The sequence below is a fragment of the Saccostrea cucullata genome, unplaced genomic scaffold (genome assembly GCF_032062105.1).
Source record: "Saccostrea cucullata isolate Sc308-1 unplaced genomic scaffold, CSIRO_AGI_Scuc_v1 ctg8761, whole genome shotgun sequence".
Classification (NCBI taxonomy): Eukaryota; Metazoa; Mollusca; class Bivalvia; order Ostreida; family Ostreidae; genus Saccostrea; species Saccostrea cuccullata.
The window spans coordinates 43,011-64,508 of NW_026937263.1; the positions used below are offsets into that span (position 1 = coordinate 43,011).

Sequence of the window (21,498 nt, forward strand, 5' to 3'; positions counted from 1 at the left end):
TGTCTTCGTTTAGATCGTTTTAAAATTCTATGGACCATTGTAAAGGATTTATGCTGTTGTTCTAACGCTATTTTATGCGGATCTTCTCCCATATATCTGCGGCGCGGTTGCAGAATATTGTCTATTGGCATAATGACATCTCGATTATAAAGCAAATAAAATGGGGAGAAAGATGAAGATTCATTGATGTTAAATCGAACTGCGGCTAAGGTTTGATTGAGAAAAATATCCCAAGTCGTTAAATTGTCTTCTAACTTTTTAGCCAATACATCATAAAGTGTTCGGTGGAATCTTTCAACTTTTGCATTACTTTGAGGATGGTAGTATGATGTTTTTACATGCGAGATGTTTAATTCTTTCAAAGTGTCTCTAACTACCTTATTTTCATTTTCCGTGCCATTGTCAGTTATAATTTCTAAGGGAGCACCAAATCTTGGAAATATTTCTTCAATGATCAAATGTGCGATAGTCTCGGCAGTTTTATCTGGGACTGCAAAATCTTCAGGCCAGCCAGAGTAAAGATCTACAAATCCGACAATATATTTGTTTCCCGATAATGACTTCGGATATGGACCTGATAGATCTAAACCAATTTTCGCAAATGGAAATGGCGGAACATCTGTTTCTTGAATATTCGGCTTTATTTTTTTAAGGTTTCGTGTAGCACACTTTACACATTTACCGACATAGTCATACATTTCTTTATACAAATTAGGCCAGTAATACTTTTGTCTGATCGCGTCGAATGTTTTGTCAATTCCTAAATGACCATTATCATCGTGATACTGTTTAATTACAGGTAATCGATAATGCGCTGGCACATAGAGTCTTATGATCGGATCGTTATCGGCATTCGACAGATAATACAACACTTCATCAATAATAAGATGTTTATCACTTATTGATTTCTTTGCTGTGCCCTGTTGCAATTGACGGACAATGCGAATTATTTCAGAATCTTTAGATTGTTCTTCAGCTACATTTACTTCGGTGTTTTCGGTGTTTTCACTTAATTTGATTTGAGGTTTAAACGGAATGTCAGGCTCATCTATGTCATAGCGCACATAATCTTTGGGATTTATCGCGTTTGAATTGATGAAATTGATTTCTAAAGAGTTCTCGTGCACGTCCGGTTCATTCTGTTCATTTTTAATTTCATTTTCAGATGGGATTAACGCATTTGTTTGTGGCGTTCTAGATAGCAAATCTGCGCAAGTATTTTCAGTTCCCGGAATATATTCTATTTGACAATTGTATCCGGCGATACCTAAAGCCCATAACTGGATTTTCTTATTTTTCATTGGAGCTTCTAACAAGTATTTTAATGGTTTGTGATCAGTTCGAATGACAAATTTAGCATTATGCAAATAGTGATCAAATTTCTGGAGTGCAAAGTGAATTGCATATGCTTCTTTTTCTACTGTAGACCATCGCGTTTGGGTGTCACTTAATTTATGTGAAAGATAACAAATAGGTTTTTCATTTCTAATACCCAATATTTTTACTTCATTTTCTTTATCGTTTTCATCTAGTGGTTGGGCTAAACACGCGCCTATTGCTGTATCAGAAGCATCCGTGTAGAGAATATACTCTTTATTTGGATCGGGAATTGATAAAAGTGGCACTTTAGTTAGACTCTCTTTTAAGAAATCAAAAGCTTTTTGACAATCGTCATTCCATTTGAATCTTGCATATTTCTTTGTTAATGATACCAAGGGTTCCGCGATCTTTGAAAAGTTTGGTATGAATCGACGGTAATAACTACACATACCGATAAAACTGCGAATTTCTTTTACAGTACTCGGTGAAGGCAAAGTGCGAATTGCAGTTACTTTATTCGGATCAGGTCTTATTCCTTCTTTATCAATAATGAACCCTAAATACTGAGTTTTCTCTTGAACAAAACTGCACTTTTTGGCTTTTGATTTTAATCCATGCTCTCTAAGTCGTTCAAATACAATTTGAATATGTTTTTCATGATCTTGAATGGTTTCTGAAAATATCAAAATATAGTCTAAATAAGCCAAAGCAAATGATTCTAGCCCTGCAAGTACTGTGCTCATGAGTTCTGAAAATATTTGTGGAGCATTGCAAAGGCCAAAAGGCATTACATTAAATTCAAATAAACCTCTGTGACACACAAAAGCTGTTTTCTCATTATCTGCTTCGTCCATAAGTACTTGCCAATAACCCGACTTCAAATCCAATGATGTAAAATATTTTGTTTTTCCTAACTGATCTAATAAATCGTCAATCAAGGGCAAGGGCCACGAATTTGTTTTTGTGATCTTATTTAGTTGTCTAAAGTCTACACAAAAACGTTTTGTTCCATCTTTCTTATCTACTACCACGATAAGAAAACTCCAAGGTGATTTTGAACGCCGCACTATGTTTGCGCTTAACATTTCATCGATTGCTTTATCTACGATCACTCGTTTATTCAACGGAGTTCGATACGGTTTCATTTTAATTGGTAAATGGTCACCTGTATCTATTTTCATTTTGATCGTATTAGTATGCCCTAAGTCTGCATCTGTTTTAGCAAATAGATCTTTATTTTGCATACAAAGTTTTTCAATCATTCCTCTGTGCTCTGGGGAAACATTGAGTTCTGCTTTCAAGTTATTTATTTCTTTGTCTTTTTCTTTATTTTTATCAAGAACCGAGATGTTAATCGATTGATCATCTACAACATTTATTCGACCAATAATACACCCTCTCTTGAGTTTGTAAGTTTTATTGGTATTGTTCACAACCAAAACTGGTATTTTACGCGATGATTTTGTTTTCGCAATTATGTTCCCTATCATAAGACCTGGTTCATCACTAATGAAACCTTTATTTAATGCATTTACTTCAACAACTTTGTTTTGAAAATTTGCGTGATCTTTATGTTTTGCAAAACAAACTGTCGCGGATTGAGGTCTTAAAATTGTTTTCTTTGAAGCTCTCAAAATTGATGCAATGTGAACATCTTCAACCATGGGAACATATGTTTTACCAATACGTAAACTGGCAAGATCAAAATAAAGTCTGACACCATTTTGGACTAACCAGTCTCTACCCAAAATAAAAGACCTGTTTATATTTTTTACAACATAAAATTGATGAGACATTGTGAGACCTCCTACAACAAATTCAAGTTGAGTACAACCTTAATTTTCAAATCAGTGCCATTTACAGATTTCAAATTCACTTTTGGTTTTGAAAGTTTAAAAGGATTAGAAAGGGACCAATAAAAATTTGAACTAACCAATGAAACAGCGGCGCCTGTATCTATAAGAAGTCTAAATCTTCTTTTCCCAATTTTGATTATACATGAATTTGGATTTTCTATTGAATTAACAGTCAAAGTGGGGAGATTTTTAACATTTTCCAAAATTTTCTTTTTCTTTAAATAGCTCCCCCCAAAGGTCCCATTTTGGGCGGAGCTTCCTAGTTTAACTCTTCCCAATTTTCTTCTTCAGCCTCTGCTGGTAGGGCATTAATAGCTTCAATTTTTCTCTTTTTATTTGGACATTCAGGACTGTAGTGTCCTCTTTTATTACAGGTCCAACATACAACTTCACTGCGAGGTCGTTTTGTCTCAACTGCTAAAACTTTCTTCGGGGTGTATGTCTTTTTGACAAATTGTCTTGGTCGTTGTCCTTCGTTATGTCTATTTCCCCTCTTATACCTATAATGGTCAACCTCCATCGGTTCTCCCGTGAAGGTTGCCGGGGCAAAATAATTTCTCCCAGTTCTTAATTGAAACCTTTGTTGCAAATTAAATTCGGCTCTTGCAGAATTTATTGCATCCTGCATGGTAGCAGGATTATCTCGCATGACCTTTATTTTTAATCTGTCTGAATACAGACCATCGACAAAGAACCCAACAAGTTGGTTTTCTGTGACTCGCATATCTTGAGCACCTTGATATGCCTCCTCCGCTATGGAGAGCAACCGTTCAGCAAAGATCTGTTCATTTTCAAATTTCTCTTGCTTAACTTGTCTCAGCAGCATAAAAGCATGCTGCGAATCTGTAATTTCTGCAAATCTCATGGAGAGTTCTGCCTTCAGGGTATCCCATTCTACCCTCTGATTTGCCTTGAAATACCTTTGAATAAAATCACTGACCGCCCCTGTACTAGTTTTGAAAGCTATCATTTTTACATTTTCAGCAGGAACCCCCTCCAGAAAAGCATGTTTTTCAATCGCTTTAATCCATCTCTTAAATAATTTTGGATCCCCATCAAAAGATGTAATTTGATTAGTTCCCAAATTTTGATTTAAACTGTCCATCTTTATTGAAAGACCCTTTACAGCAGTTATAAATTCTTGCTCAGACATTTTTACAAGAGATTATGGCAGAGAAAATAAATACTTACAGAACGGAGGAGAAGTTGCAGTTTTCAAATTCCAGTGGTCACCCGTTCGAAACCAAAACCAAATCCTGGTCACGGCACCAAATGAACGTCTATAACACAATGCTCTTTATTTGGTTATATAATATATTTATTATGTCACTGTTGCACAATATATAGACGTTCATGCATATAAAGTTAGAACAATGTTGTCAGCACTGGTACAGTTAAAATATTATCAGAATATCCACTGGAAGCCAAACTAGTAACTAGTACAGGGGGGCACAAAGTTCGTATAGTGGTACGTCTGAAACGTTTGTATAAAGTTCTTGTTCTCTCTAGATCTCTCTTCCGCCTGTCCAGTATTAGAATATATATATCATCCTAATATTATTTATTGATTGTGGTCAGTTAATATTATTAAGCCATTTCCGATTCAATTAACTATTAAATATCAATAATGGATACTGACCACGTAAATGTACAGATATTGATCTTTGATTTAATTATGATAATTCATCAACGCTGACCAATAATAATTAACATTAATATTTACAACAATATTAACTAGCTACATCAAACACATAATTAGTAAATGATAAATAAAGTGCAAATAAGTGCGTAAGAACCTAAATGGCTCTCAAGGACATATAAGGTTTATTATGCCTTATACACATATGTCCTTATTAAACAAATATACGAAACACAATATATATATATCAAAAAGTTAATATGTAATTTATTTATTTGTACGGTATGGTCCAATTGTGTTACACAATTTTCTTATTTAAGAATGAATTTCTCGACAAGAAAATAATGCTGCACACTGACAACAAAGCTTTAGTTTCCATTTTAAACAAAAAATCATCAAAATCTCCTCGAGTTATGGAATTGGTTAGGCCATTGGTTTTACATTCCATGGTAAACAATTTTTACTTTAAAGCTTGTCATAAAGATGTTTATAATAACGTTATAGCTGATTCTATTTCTCGCAAACAGTTGACCAGGTTTCGAGTTCTTGCCCCCAACTCCAATCAAGATCCGTCACCTATTCCAGAAGATTTTGTAAAACTGATCTTGGAACTGAAATTAAACGCTTGACACTTAATTCGGTATCAGTAAATACAAGGCAAACATATTCCACTAGTCTAAAAAGCTTTGAGCAATTCAGAATTTTGTATGAACTTTGCACTGTTTGGCCCCCACCTGTTCCACACATTTGTATGCTTATTGCTCATTTATCCCTACATATAGCTCATTCTACTATTTCATCCTATCTATCAGGAATAAGTTTCAAATGCAAAATATTAGGTTTCTGTGACAATACAAAAAACTTTCTAATTAGAAAATTATTTGAAAGGAATCAAAAGGTCAAACCATTCCAAAGATTGTAGACTTCCTATTACAAAACACATTCTTGAGAAACTTATAAAAGCAACAAATTTAGTTTGTTCGTCGAATTTCGAGGCCATTGTTTTTTCAACGGCATTTTCGGTAGCCTATCATGCTTTTCTAAGAATCGGTGAATTTACCTTTAGTAGTTCAAATCAAGCAAATCAAATTATTTCTATTGAACATGTAAAATTTAGAAAAAATGAAACTTCTGGGGAAATTTTTGTAGAGCTTAGAGTTCCTTTCTCAAAAACTGACCAACTTGGGAAAGAAACATCCGTTTGTTTGAATCAAACAAAGAATTCTATCTGTCCAGTTGACTGGTTGAAAAGGTACATTACCATGAGGCCGAAATTTGAAGGTCAATTATTTAAACATATGGATGGTAGTCCTCAAACAAGGTTTCAATTCTGTTCAGTATTAAATAAGTCCCTCGAAATAGCCGGTCTTCCAAACTCAAAGTACAAGTCTCACTCTTTCCGTATTGGTGCCGCGTCAGATAGTTAATCTCTTACAGTCACTCAGAAACAGAAATAAAAAAGCAAGGTAGATGGAGTTCAGATGCCTTCAAAAGGTATATTAGGATTTAGTATGTTCTTGTTTGATTTTTTTTCTTCATATTTTTATATAGGAGATGAAAAGGTTATTTAGATTGTTGGTTCTTCAATTATTAAATGGGCATTCTACTATGAAAGAAAATCCTTTGATGGTGTGGATTTAGGTTTAAAACGAAGAAATTACAGAATATTTTGGCAGGGAAAGGGAGGTATGAAATGGTTTGACCTTATTCCAAAAATAAAACTTTTGTTATGTTATGAATCACCTCCAGAAATTTTAATTATTCATTGTGGAGGGAATGATATAGGTAAAATTCCATTGCTGTAACTACGGTCCAATATGTGTTCAACACTGAAAAAGCTTGGGGAGCTACTACCCAACACAACAATTGGTTGGTCTAATATTTTGCCAAGAATTTCATGGCGTTTTAGTTCAAACTCAAAATCTCAAAATCTTGCTACTGTTAGACTCAATAATTTTATGAATCACTTAGTTACTGTCAATGGTGGATTCTTTATCAAATAATAAGATTACTTGGGATTCAAATGAAATGTTTAATATTGATGGAGTTCACCTGTCCTACATCGGTAATTGTTTCTTGCTATATAACTTACAAAGGGCTTTGCAAGAATATGTTTTTCCATAAAAGGTTAAATGTGTTTTAAGTTTCAAGATGTGGTCACGCCTACACATATTTTGCGTCTCTCATTCCACCTAACTTCGTTGGCGGTGGTTGTCATTTTCAACGGACAACCATTTGGCGGGTTTTCGAGACGCCTTCCATGATACAATTATTTTCACAACTTCTGCTGAGTATCTGCTAACCCAGTACCAGCTTGAATGTTGTCAGTATTCAAATCTTCAGGACTTTATAAGGATAAGGATACAATGTTTATAAGGATAAGGATATAAAGTTTATAAGGATAAGGATATAAGGTTTATAAGGATAAGGTTTATAAGGAAAAGGATATAAGGTTTATAAGGAGTTATGTTATATCGAATAATAAAATATATATTGTATTATGTAGGTCGTGGCCACAATCGCCAAATCAAGAAAATGATTTTAAGAAGTTATATTTGTCTTCATCGTCTTTAATAATGCGATTTATTTCCTTTTGAAATAAATCCAATTATTATAGCGATGGTTAATACTATGTCTCAGATCCGCGCCATGGATTTGTGCGCGTAATGCCCTGCCATAGATGACGTTATTGTTGTTAAATTTTGACGTCACAATATTTGTTACAGTTGGATTGAGAGGTGGGTGTTGTTTGTTTGTTAGCTTAAAAATCCCACCCTCCCATTCCCCTTATTTATAACATTAAGTATATCTATATATATGATTTATATGCATTTGTCAAGTTAATCTATTTTGCCAGTGCATTTTCTGCCGTAGTTTTCTGAATATTTTCAGGCAACCTTGAACTGTGTCATGTGAAATGTAAGAGACATTAGTTGGGACAGTTACACTTGTGATAGAAATTCCATTCGTCACGGCCTGCATATTAAAGATATGTGAAGGAGAGTCACTGCGGTTTTTCGAGACGCCTTCCATGATACAATTATTTTCACAACTTCTGCTGAGTATCTACTAACCCAGTACCAGCTTGAATGTTGTCAGTATTCAAATCTTCAGGACTTTATAAGGATAAGGATACAATGTTTATAAGGATAAGGATATAAAGTTTATAAGGATAAGGATATAAGGTTTATAAGGATAAGGTTTTATAAGGAAAAGGATATAAGGTTTATAAGGATAAGGTTTATAAGGAGTTATGTTATAACAATTAATTAAATATATATTGTATTATGTAGGTCGTGGCCACAATCGCCAAATCAAAAATAAATGATTTTAAGAAGTTATATTTGTTTTCATCGTCTTTAATAATTGATTTATTTATCTACCGTAAATCTGGTAATTTTTGCTGTAGATAAATTTTTAGCAAATTTTCGAGTGCATTGAATTCGCAAAAATATTTTTCTTAAAAATAAATCACCAATTAGAAAATGTGAACAACGCAGTGGTCATTCGCAAAATTTTGAAACGTAAAAATTGATCAACAGCGTTTTGACCCGAATTCGCAAAATAAAATCGACGTTAAAATTTCCAGATGTACGGTACATGTATCTATTGTTTTCTGTTTATCAGTTTTTCATTAGTTTTACAGAGGTTTTTATTATTTATGCATCGGGAAATCGGTTTTAGAGTATAAAAAAATGCGAAAATTGCTGAATTTCTGGCATTGTGTACTTTAACTTCTTTTGGCTTAATTAGCATTAGTGCGCTTGTGAATCACCCGGTCTTTTTGACAGATTCTTCTCTATAGGTTTATTTTCGAGTTCTTTATCTCAAGCAAGGTTAAAGAACAATATTATCTTTATAAAGAATTAAATTACTTAAGAAAACATAAAACGATGGGGGGACAACGGCATCGAAAGGTAAGGGACAAAGTATCATTAACAATGTCTCCTTTATTAATCAATGTCATCATATTTATTTTTTAGTCCTGGCAGACCGTTTACCGACAGAAAAAAAAAAACCTTGTCGTAGGAATTTTTAGAACACACATATAAAATGTTCCAAAGAAAGCAGCAAAATGCATCAATATTTTACAGAGAGTTAGGCACAGGGTGTGTAATTATACGGAATAGGTTACTATGGAGTGGCCATGTCATGCCCCCCCCCCTCCCCTAACACAAAACATACTATTGTAAACTATGGTTAACTTAAGTTTCAAACTTTTTACCATAATAAATCAAAGTTTTCCCCATAGTAAATTAAAGTACCAATTTACTATAGGTTAAGTGGATGGGACTATTTCGTTTTTTTATGTACTTGACCATCTCCTCTAAGGGCGAAAAAGATAGTCCAGCTATAATATGCTCCTTAAAGCCTTTAAAGGAAGCAATTTCTTAAAAGCGTGTTAAATTCATAAGTGATTGTAGATCCCCTTCTGTATTTGTAAATTTTTAAATAACTGAATGATTGTAAGGATAGATAAAATTTTTGGATTATTATACATGCGTTGCATAAAATATGGTGTGCTTCTTATTACTGTATATTTTGCATCATTGAAAGTATTTTAGTTTTTAAATTAACTATTTGACATTGAAATATTGAATATTTCCTGCAATGTTTTTTTTCATTCGCTTATGGTTCTCACAAACAGCTACTCCAGCCCTAAAATCGGAAGTATATTGTATTCATCATTAGTTTGTAAGAGAATGTAGAAGAGAGTATGTACCATTAACATAGAAAAAAAAATAATGTCCATGTATTTTTAAAAATGACATTTCCTGATTTAGTTTCTCTTACTTTTTTATGATTATAGAAGTTTACATATTCCTTAACAAAGTTTACAGAAGATACCGTTATTTATTTACTTTATCTATTTTTCCTGTATTTATTTATTTAATTGATTCATTTATCTATTGTTTTGATTTAGAAATTTTGCGTTAGTTTTACAGAGGTTTTTATTATATATGTATCGGGAAATCGGTTTTAGAGAATAAATAAATGCAAAGATCGCTGAATTTTTTTGCATTGTGTATTTAAACTTCTTTTGGCTTGATTTGCATCAGTGCGCCTTGAGAATTACCCGGTAAATTTGTTAGATTCTTCTATATAGGTTTATTTTCTTGTCCTTTTTCTTAAGCAAGGTGAAAGAAAAGGAACTATTATAAACATTGCGCAGTATTATCTTTATAATGGATTGAATTGCTGAAGAAAACATAAAAGGATGGATTGACACCGGCATCAAAAGGTAAGGGACAAAGTATCATTAACAATGTCTCCTTTTCTAATCAATTTCATCATAATGATTTTTTAGTCCTGGCAGACCGTTTACCGACACAAAAAAATTGTCGTAGGAATTTTAAGAACACACACATAAAATGTTCCAAAGAAAGCAGCAAAATGCATCAATATTTTAAAAGAGAGATAGGCACAGGATGTGTAATTATACGGAATAGGTTACTGAGGACTGGCCGTTTCATGCCCCCCCCCCCTCCCAACAAAAAAAAATACTATGGTAAACTATTGTTTCAAACTTTTTACCATAATAAATCAAAGTTCCAAAGTTTTCCCCATAGAACATCAAAGTACCAATTTACTATAGGTTATGTGGATGGGACTATTTCGTTTTTTTATGTACTTGACCATCTCCTCTAAGGGCGAAAAAGATAGTCCAGCTATAATATGCTCCTTAAAGCCTTTAAAGGAAGCAATTTCTTAAAAGCGTGTTAAATTCATAAGTGATTGTAGATCCCCTTCTGTATTTGTAAATTTTTAAATAACTGAATGATTGTAAGGATAGATAAAATTTTTGGATTATTATACATGCGTTGCATAAAATATGGTGTGCTTCTTATTACTGTATATTTTGCATCATTGAAAGTATTTTAGTTTTTAAATTAACTATTTGACATTGAAATATTGAATATTTTCTGCAAAATTATTTTTTTTCAATCGCTTATGGTTCTCACAAACAGCTATTCCAGCCCTAAAACCGGAAGTATATTGTATTTATATATTTATTTAATTGATTTATTTATCTATCTATTGTTTTTTTTATATATCACTTTTGCGTCAATTTTAAAAGGTTTTTGATATGTATGTATGGGGAAATCGGTTTTAGAGAATAAATAAATGCGAAAATCGCTGAATTTCTAGCATTTTGTATTCAAATTTCGGGTGGCTTGATTTGCATCGGTGCGCCCTGAGAATTACCCGGTCCGTTTGACAAAGTCTTCTATATAGGTTTATTTTCAAGCAAGGTTAAAGAAAAGGAACCATGCTTAACATTGCACAATATTATCTTTATAAAGGATTTAATTGCTTAGGAAAACATAAACCGATGGATGGACTCCGATATCGAAAGGTAAGGGACAAAGTATCATTAACAATGTCTCCTTAATTAATCAATTTCATCATATTGATTTTTAGTCCTGGCAGACCGTTTACCGACAGAAAAAAATTGTCGTAGGAATATTAAGAACACACACATCAAATGTCCCAAAGAAAGCAGCAAAATGCATAAATATTTTACAGAGTTGGGCACAGGGTGTGTAATTATACGGAATAGGTTACTGAGGACTGGCCGGGTTATGTTCTCCCCTAACCCTACATGTAGCAAAAAATACTATAGTAAACTTTAATTAACTATAATAAATCAAAGTTCCAAGGTTTTCACCATAGTAAATCAAAGTTCCAAAGTTTTTACCATAGCAAATGATCCTACTGTTTGGGGTTCGAATCCCACTTTAGGACAGAGGCCCTGTCTCGCAGTAGGTGCTGGGACGAAAAATATCTCTCCCTGCTCAATGGCCTTGAGTGCCGCTTAACGGACAAAATATGCAGCTCTCCACCGGGAAAATGTGTTGTAACCATATGAGTGAAAAATTCCCGAGATGGAAGTTAACAATATACCATGCCATCAATCAATCGTTTTACACTTTTATACTAGTATATTGTTAGATTTTATCTAAACCTTTACAATTTTAAAAGCTATGTTGTAATATGTATTTACAGATTATGGGTAATTAATGCAAAATCAAAACAAACTGGTCATATTGGGCTTTATTTGTTCCTATTGTTATCCATTTTACCTTTAGGAAATTACATGTATAAAGGTAGGATGGGAATAGGGAGTGTTGATAGAAATATTTTATACATATCATATTTTATAATAAATTATTCCTGGGCAGGGAGGGATCTTTTTCGTGCTAGCACCTACTGCGACACGGGACCTTGGTTTATAAGTCTGATCGAAAGGACCGGTCTCCAAATTCCACAATATTAATTAAGATAATTATCATTAAGTAAAATATTCTACCATGTAAATCTTACATTTTTTAATGTCCAAAGATCAAATCGTTAATATTTATTGTTTACCATACAATGTTACAACTAAATTCAAAGCCCGGGTAATTTTTCTAGAATATGTTTCAATACAATAGATTGACCAGCAGTCAGTAGATCGATATGAAAAGAGGAGAAAAACTAGAAACATATACAGAATATATGAAAATATTAAATCTTTAATAAAACAACAAAAAATGTTTGTTTACGTAATATCAAACTATATTCACTATTGAAAGAGATCATGTTTAATATTGCCTTGTTATCAACTTTTTGAAAAATTATCGGATCAATACTGCCAAAATGTGTTCAACATTATTATTAATATCTCCTTGTTTACGTTTTAAAAAATTTGAATTATTAAATAATTACTATTAAATCAACAACAATAATCATCTATTTGACAATCAATGTAGAATAAGTTCATTGATTTGAAGCTTTTTCGAATTACATAGATACGTTCATTTTGCTAAAAAATGTCTTCATATTACGATTGTTTGATGTACTGCGTACGTGTAGATATTTTCGTTTATTTCCCTATAATTTCACTACCTCCCTTTTCATGTTTTTTTTTTTTTTGATAATTTTGCCAAGAAATGTATCCAAAATGAACACATTCTTTCAAAAAATTAAAAAAAAAAACCTTTTAATGTTCATTAAAAAGAGAAAATAATTTAAAGCGTAAATGTAATGCAAGTAATATGTCAAGTCTGTTCAACATAAAGATAATTTGATCGTGATATGTATAAGAGAAATACAAAAGTAGGATATGGATATATTTAAACTTTAAATCATTGATATCGATACACATGGTACACGTGCGTGTATTATCGTTTTAAAGTCCCTTGCAAAAATATTGCTACGTTTTTATTGGTTAAAAAGACCCAAGTGTGTAAAGAAATTATGTGGATCAGTGACTTTTCTCACGCTGTTTTCCTATTTCTTTAAATACCACTACTGGTGTTATTGAGTGTATTAACTTATTACACATGGTCAAGGTTGTCCTATTCAAACTTATAGAGTAGAACCAATTTTATATACTGGCAGAAAAAGTAAACGCAGGATAAACCCTTATAGTATTCCAATACTTTTTGTTTGAATGTATAGTACAGATATGTTACAGTTTAGTCTGACTATAAAAATCAGATTAAAACAATAAGCTACCAAAATCAGAACTTATTCCGATATCTACCCCACCCGTCTATCAAAACACTGAACCGTCTCTGAATGGACTTCCTCGGTGCATGTATCTTTCCCATAGGGATATTTATTCAACCCTTCCAACAGGACAGCCCCCTAGTTGGAGGAGCTCATGTCTATACTGATGCCTCGAAAATATCGCCTCAAATTATTACCATTTTTTTTTCGATTGTAGAAAACAGGTGGAATTTATCGATGTTAATTTATTTGGTAAAAATGAATATGTAAGGAGAAATGTTGTTATTCGCTGCAAACGCTTCTCAGGGGTGAACATCCTGAATAATAAGACTCCCGATGCAAGCATACGCAAGTGATGATATTAATGGTTTTTAATGTAAGCTTTTGTTAAACACTCGTCGCATGTGTGGTGCAGTTGTTATAGCGTCTGCTTTATAGTCAAGAAGTAAGCAGTTGTCTGTATCGTCGCAGGTTCGAATCCCACTGGCTGGGCGTGGAGACCGGTCCATCGAATGAAACCGTATTAACCGAGGCGCTGTGTAGCAGTACATTGGCACGAAAAACAGCCCTATCTGTCCAACAGCCATGAGTGCCGAGCATAGGACACCATTTGTAGCTCTCCATCGGCAAGTGGTGATGTCTCCATACTTGAAGGAAAAACTCCCAAGGGGGACGTTAAATGTGGATGGCACAAATACACCTACATAATAATTAGTTTCTCTTCTTTCTTCATCCAACAGATCTTCGGTATTTTGGGGAATGCGTTAGGAATCTAATATTAAAAAAAGGGTACGTTTTAATATAGATCCTTTTAAATACTTTTCAATGTTTAAAAAATATAAAGGAATTCATATTCATTTATTTCAAATGTAACCTAATCAATTTTATTAATTGGTAAGTCTATATGCGTTTTCAATTAGTAACGCCAGTATGCACAATGTAGATGTTTTCTATGCAGATATCCTTTTTGTCTCATGATTTTATATCATGACCTTAAAGGAATCTGGCGGACGGGTAGATAATCATAATTATATGATATTTTATAAGTTTTTATTATAAAGATGTATTTCCAAGTGTATCGAGTTCATTCATAAACATCAAGGTGTGATATTGTTAAATATACTGGCTGGACTAGGTATTTTTGATCCATTTCATATAGAAATAAAATATTAAATTTATCAATATAAGGTCAGCAAAATTATACTGAATTGACGAAAGATGCAGCATAATTTTATTGATTTAAAACTTTCAGAAAAACATGAAATGATCAAGTGACTTTTACTAAAAAGCAACTGTCTTCATATTACAATAGTTTAATGTAAAGTGTACGTATTAAAACCTCTTGATAATTTGTTTTTTTCTTATTTCATTACTTTCATCTTCATTGTTGCAATGCTTTGAAAGCAATGCTTTCATCATAAACACTCTCTTTCCAAACTTTAATCTTTCTTGCAATGTTCTTTTTTTCAAATGAAAATATATCAAAATGTCAATGTAATGTGAATAATGTTTTAGGTCCGGACAACAACAAGAACATGAACTATTGGTTTGTTCACGCTATGTCACCCTTTAAAGCTCAGGTGGAAGTAACGCAAGCTAAAATGCGTTCGACCATCCAGTTTCATGATTTTATAATGTTATTTGATTTATTAAATATTGTTTATATGAAATCAGGTAGATTGTATCATATATATTTCAACATGCTTGTTATCAAGTGATTCTATAAGCCAATCAGATTCTTTGCATTTTGTCTAGTTCCTGCAACTGTAGTGTTACATCTCAAAGATTTTCTCTAGATTCCTTCGGAATATATTCGTCTCCTAGCCAACTTGGATTTTTGTAGCGTATTCATAATATGTGGACTATTTACAAGTGGTAAATGCATATACAGTATGTGACTACCGACCCAGGATACACATGTGTTTGTTTTTCATTTCACTGTCTCAAGGCCATCGGCCATTAACATGCATGCAAGGCCATCGGCCTAACTCACTCATGGCCATAGGCCTCACACTGTCACTAGGCCATCAGCCTCACATACATGGGGGCCTGCAGCCCACCACACATACAAGCCATCGGCTACCATATTCTGCCATCGGCCTAATACACATTGCATTTACTCATTAACAATGTCTGGTTGTATCAGGCATGTTGCCTGATAATTAGTGTAAATATCTAGAGTACTGTAAATACATTGTTTCCGTGTGTAATTTTTCATTATATTTTGTTGAAATTTTATAATAGCTGAGTAGTTACCAGAAGGCAATTTGAATACATTTGCCAATGTCATTTGTATTGGTTTTATATAAATTATTACTTTTAACGGAATCTGATGGAGGGGATTGACAGTAATATTTGATACATTTTGTAAATATGATCAAGTTCGATTTCCAGTTTATCGCATTATGATTGCCAGGATGTGTTCAACGATATTTTTAAATATCTCTTTGTTCACTTTTCGAAAAAAGAAATATAAGACTAAAATATTAGAAAAAAAAACGACCATGCGTTTGAAAACAAATGCAGAATCTTTTTATTGAAGGCTTTAAATTTTATACACACATGAACTGTTCACTATTATTTGGCTAAAAAGCCGTTTTCATATCAAACTAGTTTCATGTGCTGTGAACCTTTAGATATTATAGTTCATTCCCCAATTATTTAATTTTTCCATGTTCTCATATCGTTGATAATTTGACAAAAAATGCTCCCATAATAAAAACTTTCTTTCCAAACAAATTAAAGGAAACCGTATTCCAATTTATATTCATTTTTTTATGAATATATCTTATATTATCAATACAAATAATGTGTTACATGATATTATTCAAGTCTGTTTAACAAAAACTAAAGAATGATTGCACGTAGTGTACAAAACGTGGCCCCCGTTAAATTGCGCAAAATAAAGTACAGAAAGTAGCCTAATGAAGTTAATAAATCAATTCTAGGACTATATCGACACTTTGCAAAAGAACAGCAATTAAAAGTAAGGAAAAATGAAGAACGCGGCTGTGCTTTGTAAGAAAAAAAATCACAATCTCCATTGTTATTCAAAGTTATTCCGGAATATATGTTGAGCGCATTCTTGTATAAGTTTCCCGAAAAGGACGGAAGGTGTACATGTAGAACCGTTGAAAATTTAACATATTTTATCGAGAAATTTAGGCAAGCCTGCGCTCGTGGAATTTTTTTTTAAAAAGGTACAAAACGCCGACTGTTTTCTTCATTATTCACGGGTATTTACATGTACATGTATCTGTTGAACACCACTAAACTCCCCAATGACCTCAAATTCAACGGATATTGGACGATGCACGGCCATACATCGGCCGATCCTTGAAAGATGTGTTTATGATGGATTGCCGATGAAGAGCGATGTGAGGCATTGTTGGTTACATCGCTGAATTTTAACTACGAATTTTTCCTACCGATGACCCCACCGATTCGCAAAAAAGCCTCAGTCACCGTCCGATCACTAGTGGTGCCCGGCCAGCAACCACGTCATTTTCATCAAAAAACGCATCGGTTTCTCATAGTCTACCCCATCGCTGGGTAATGTGACTTATACTTTAGCGACGGGTATACGATGAGCAAACAATGTGTTTTATGATAAAAATGGCGTGGTTGCCGGACAGACTTACAAAGACCCAGCGAAGCACTGCTAATCATAAAACGATGTTCCAGGATAATCGGCCGATGTATATTACATCGCTCATACATTGATGAACATCGTTCGAACATCTGTTGACTACGGGCCAATGTTTGGTCGAAAATCGACCAATGATCGGTTGTTATCTGTTGATCACCACGATGACCTCAGATTCAACGGATAGTGGACGATGCTCGGCCAAATATCGGTCGATCCTTGAAGATGTGTTAATGATGGGTTGCCTATGAGGAGAGATTTGAGGCATCGTTGGAGATATCGCTGAATTTTAACTACGAATTATTTCCTACTGATTACCCCATCGATTCACAAAATTGCCTCAGTCATCGTCCGATCACGAGTGGTGCCCGGCCGGTGTAAAGACGAATAATGACCCCCGTCGAATAATGACCGGGGGTCATTTTTCAAAGACAAAAAATGACCACCTACACGTAGAAAAAAGTAATTTTTTGTTGAAAAAGAGTCCCAGGGGTCATTATTTTATTTGTTAGTCCTATAAAATATTGACCCCTATTGAAAAATGACCCCCTTTAAAGTGATACAGAATTTATAACAGGTGCAACGGAAAAATATGCTGTGTATTTTAATTGTTCTTCCTTCGAGTAATTCATGCATTTGTTCAAATAGGTTTGATCCTTGTTCTTCTTAGCACATAGGGGTAATAAAGTTCTTAAAGCAATTAACAATCAATCAATTAATCTTCATTTCTCTGATCAAGGAGCAAACCTAGAAGATGGTACAGGTAAATGTTTCAAACGCACGCTGGAGATGAAATTTATGAATATATTTTTTTTTCTTAACCGACTCCATTGATACGTTGTTTCAGAAAAAAAAAGGTTGGGAAAAGTAGAAATTTGTAGAAGACAAATTAATATCGGTTCATACAAATAAATAATTTGTTCGAATTAATAAGGTTTCATTGGGACGAGTGAATAAAAATAGAAATGGATGACAGGACGCCTCGATGTAGTATATATTTTTCATATGTTCCATCCTATACATGCAGACTATCACAATATAATTAAAGATTTTAAATCTTTGCAAATACATATTCTTTTTATACCCAACCCTCGGTAGAACAACCAGACTTGCAATGAACATTTTCAAGTGAAAAATTAAAAATTAAGAGTTTCACGAAGTCTTTCGATGCTAAAATTGTGTTTGAAAAGAGATTCTTTAATTGTCAAGTAAATAAAATTTCTTTTCGATATTCCTCCTTTTAATGTTTGCTTAAAAAATATAAATTTTTTTTATATTCCACTTGTTTTTAGAAATCAAACCATGCAACAATCAGGAATTTTTCTTCATTTCAACTTTTAGCTTGTATAAGTTTGGCAAATTCTATTTGACAATGAAAGAGGAGGACATTTATAAACACCCCCCCCCCCCCCGAACAAACACTTTCATTTATGTAACATCTTCTTTATACTGTATCATATTATGAAAAGTTAATTGAAGATCATTTCTTTTTATGTCTTTTTATGTCTTTTTATTGAAGATTCAGGGGGTATATAATTTTATCGTGTCCGTCTGTATGCCTGTCTGTCTATCTATCTTGCGGTCTGTTTTTCCACAAAACTTTAACCTTAACCATAACTTTTCATTTATTGGAGCTATGACTTTCATATTTATATGTGTATTCCTTGGAACAAGAGCTTACTTTGGGTACCACCAAATTTGACCTTTTGATCTTTACCTTGGAGTTTGTCCCATTTTACACAAAAATGCCATTTTTTTTACATTGGCCATAACTTTTAAATGGTAGATACTAGTACTCTCATACTTCACATATGTATTTTTTTTTTTGGCATGACCTTTCATTGGATACTAAAAACTTTTACCTTTTGACCTTAGAGATTTCCGTATTTCTGAAAAAAAAAACTTTTTTAACCTTTTTCCATAATTTTGAACGGTAAGGGCTATGGTTTTCATACTTCACATATGTAATCCTTGTTACATTAAACCTTTCTTAAGAAACCATCAACTTTGACTCTTTGACCTTTGATTTTGACATACCTTTCACAAACTTATCTTTAGCCATTACTTTTGAACAAGTGGTGCTAGGGCTTTCCTTTTTTGCAACTGTATTTCTTGTGAGAAGACCCTATTTTGGGTAGCAATATATTTAAATTACATTTAAGAAAAGTTTAATCGTCACTATGTTGCCATACAGGGGCATTGCTGTTTCACAAAAACATCTTTTTATATATAAGAGGAGTTGCGGATAAGAGATGGATACCCTAAAGCGTAACAGACGGACATCTCGATTACTATATACCCTCCCGCTTTTCAAGCGGAGGATATAATAATATATAATACTGCTATTTTTTTCTGTCAGTACGATGATTTCCACCATCGAAAAACAATGTTTACCGAACCCTTTAGGCTCGATAAATCTTTTACTCCTTTAGATTCTGAATCCTCGCATTTACCTTAAAATAAAGCTTTAATTGTATAATGTTATGAGATCAACATATCATCAATTTATTCCCAATTAGCTCAGGTGAGCATTCTGACCAATATGCTTCTTTATTTAAATTTTTTTGCCCCCTTAAAATTCAGCTCTGATCCACAGGGAGTCATTTTCCTACGGGGGTCATTTTTCTTCACGTGGGTTCTGCAAATTTTGAGGTTGGTAACAAATTTATACGGGCAAACGGGGGTCATTTTTCGCTGTCGATTCGATGGGGGTCATTATTCGTCTTTACATCGGCAACCACGCCATTTTCATCTAAAATCGCATCGGTTTCTCATCGTATACCCCATCGTTGGATAATGTGACTGATACTTTAGTGACATAAGAGCTATGTTTAATAAATAATGCCCTGAACTCCATTACATACAACATACATGTAGAAATTATGTCATTATAAGCTTGGCTTTCTCTCATCATCGAATCTTTAATGAATTGATATCAGTTTATGTGACCACTTCTCATCACATAGTTTCATAGTGAGGAGCTGAAAACAAGGGATTTTCGAGACACTGCTTTAAAAAATCAGTATACTAGAGAGAAATTAAACTCTTCTTTTAAACAACTGAAAAACTCGTTAAGGACCTAAAAGAATAATTCACTGAAATATTCGAAATTTTCAGAAACCAATCTCTGTTTTATAAACAAATAGGCATATCTACTTTAATGACAAAATAATAAGATGATGGGCATCAAAAATGGGTACCTTGGCGACAAGGACTTATCAATGTTCTGTTTGCCAAAATTAAACAAATTATCACTAATGATGTTTGTTTGACTTACACATAGCACATTTGATAGGGATAGTTCACATTGTTTAAAAGAAACTTTTGACAGTTAAAAGCCTAGTATTCAAAGGTTCCCAATTATTTGAAATATTAGTAAAAACGACAGCGTGAAAGAACGCGGGTATGTTAAGGCAGCACATGGACCAAATTTCGGCGAATTAAGACTTTTTTTATAATTATATAACACTAATAAATCGGAAAAGTCAAGCATAAAACTTTTGTTATAATTATGCATTGTGTAGACTTCAATGGGACTAACACTACATGAGGCACTTCACCATGACGTCACCACGTGACGTCTATAATTAGAAAATATGCCTTAATGACAAAGTGAAAAGTTCAACACTACCCCGGGGATAATTGATTTCAAATTGTAATAATAATTATGTAAAAACATCTCTGTACCATGAAAAGTGCTGCTAGAATCCTACTGTGCTATCTTAGAAATAATTATTCAACACTTTCTGACAAAACCTTCCCAAAATATTTACATTTTGTTCGTAACATCGAAAAAAATGCATTAATTCCCGTAAACCATACGATTCTAGCAGCACTTTCCAAAAACAATAAAATAAGATCTTTAGATAGAAACAAAAATTAAGTTTCAAATTGTGCGGCGTAGTGTTGAACTTTTGCATCTTATTTGTTACGAAAGACAGAGGAAAGGCTGATCGGCAAGTAAACACCCTCCCTGCTTTAATTTTACAAAGAAAGTGTTGAAGTATATTACCATACCTTATTCATAAGCTTTATTCCCACATGAATCACACATGATATTCATTCTAAAAGCTTTTAAATTCCGATTTCTTATGTTTCTTTACATGAATTCTCGTTACGTTTCACTTTCACTCTGCTAATACATGATCAACAGTTATGACGTCACGGGTTTGGTATGTAACCCCTGTGATAACTACAGAGACCCAGAAACGACAAAATTCTGTTTGTATTATGCCTCTGCATATTTTGATTAATTTTTACGACCTCAAATCAATCTTAGATATCGATTATAAGAAATTGTTATCTCTAAACTTCACGTCATAAAGCTTACTATGACGTCATATCATATAGGCAAGTAGAATATTTGGTTGTAACCTTAACCTACCTGCGAATATCTAAACATTTTTTTTAATCAGAAATTGTATTTATCCATATTTGTCAAAAATTCAAACAAATGATAAAACTTGAACCGATGGTTTAGAACCCTTGAAATAAATTAATGATGAGATTTCGATGCACTTAATAAATCAGCAATCATGGGA

General features: G+C 33.2%; 1 protein-coding gene across 1 annotated transcript; it reads right to left on the bottom strand.

Moving 5' to 3' along the window:
- Nucleotides 1-3,435: 3,435 nt before the first annotated feature.
- LOC134247672 (uncharacterized) lies at nt 3,436-4,329 on the bottom strand. Its single transcript, XM_062730006.1, has one exon. The coding sequence runs from the start codon at nt 4,327-4,329 to the stop codon at nt 3,436-3,438; it is 894 nt and encodes a 297-aa protein (XP_062585990.1).
- Between the last annotated feature and the right edge of the window lie 17,169 nt (nt 4,330-21,498).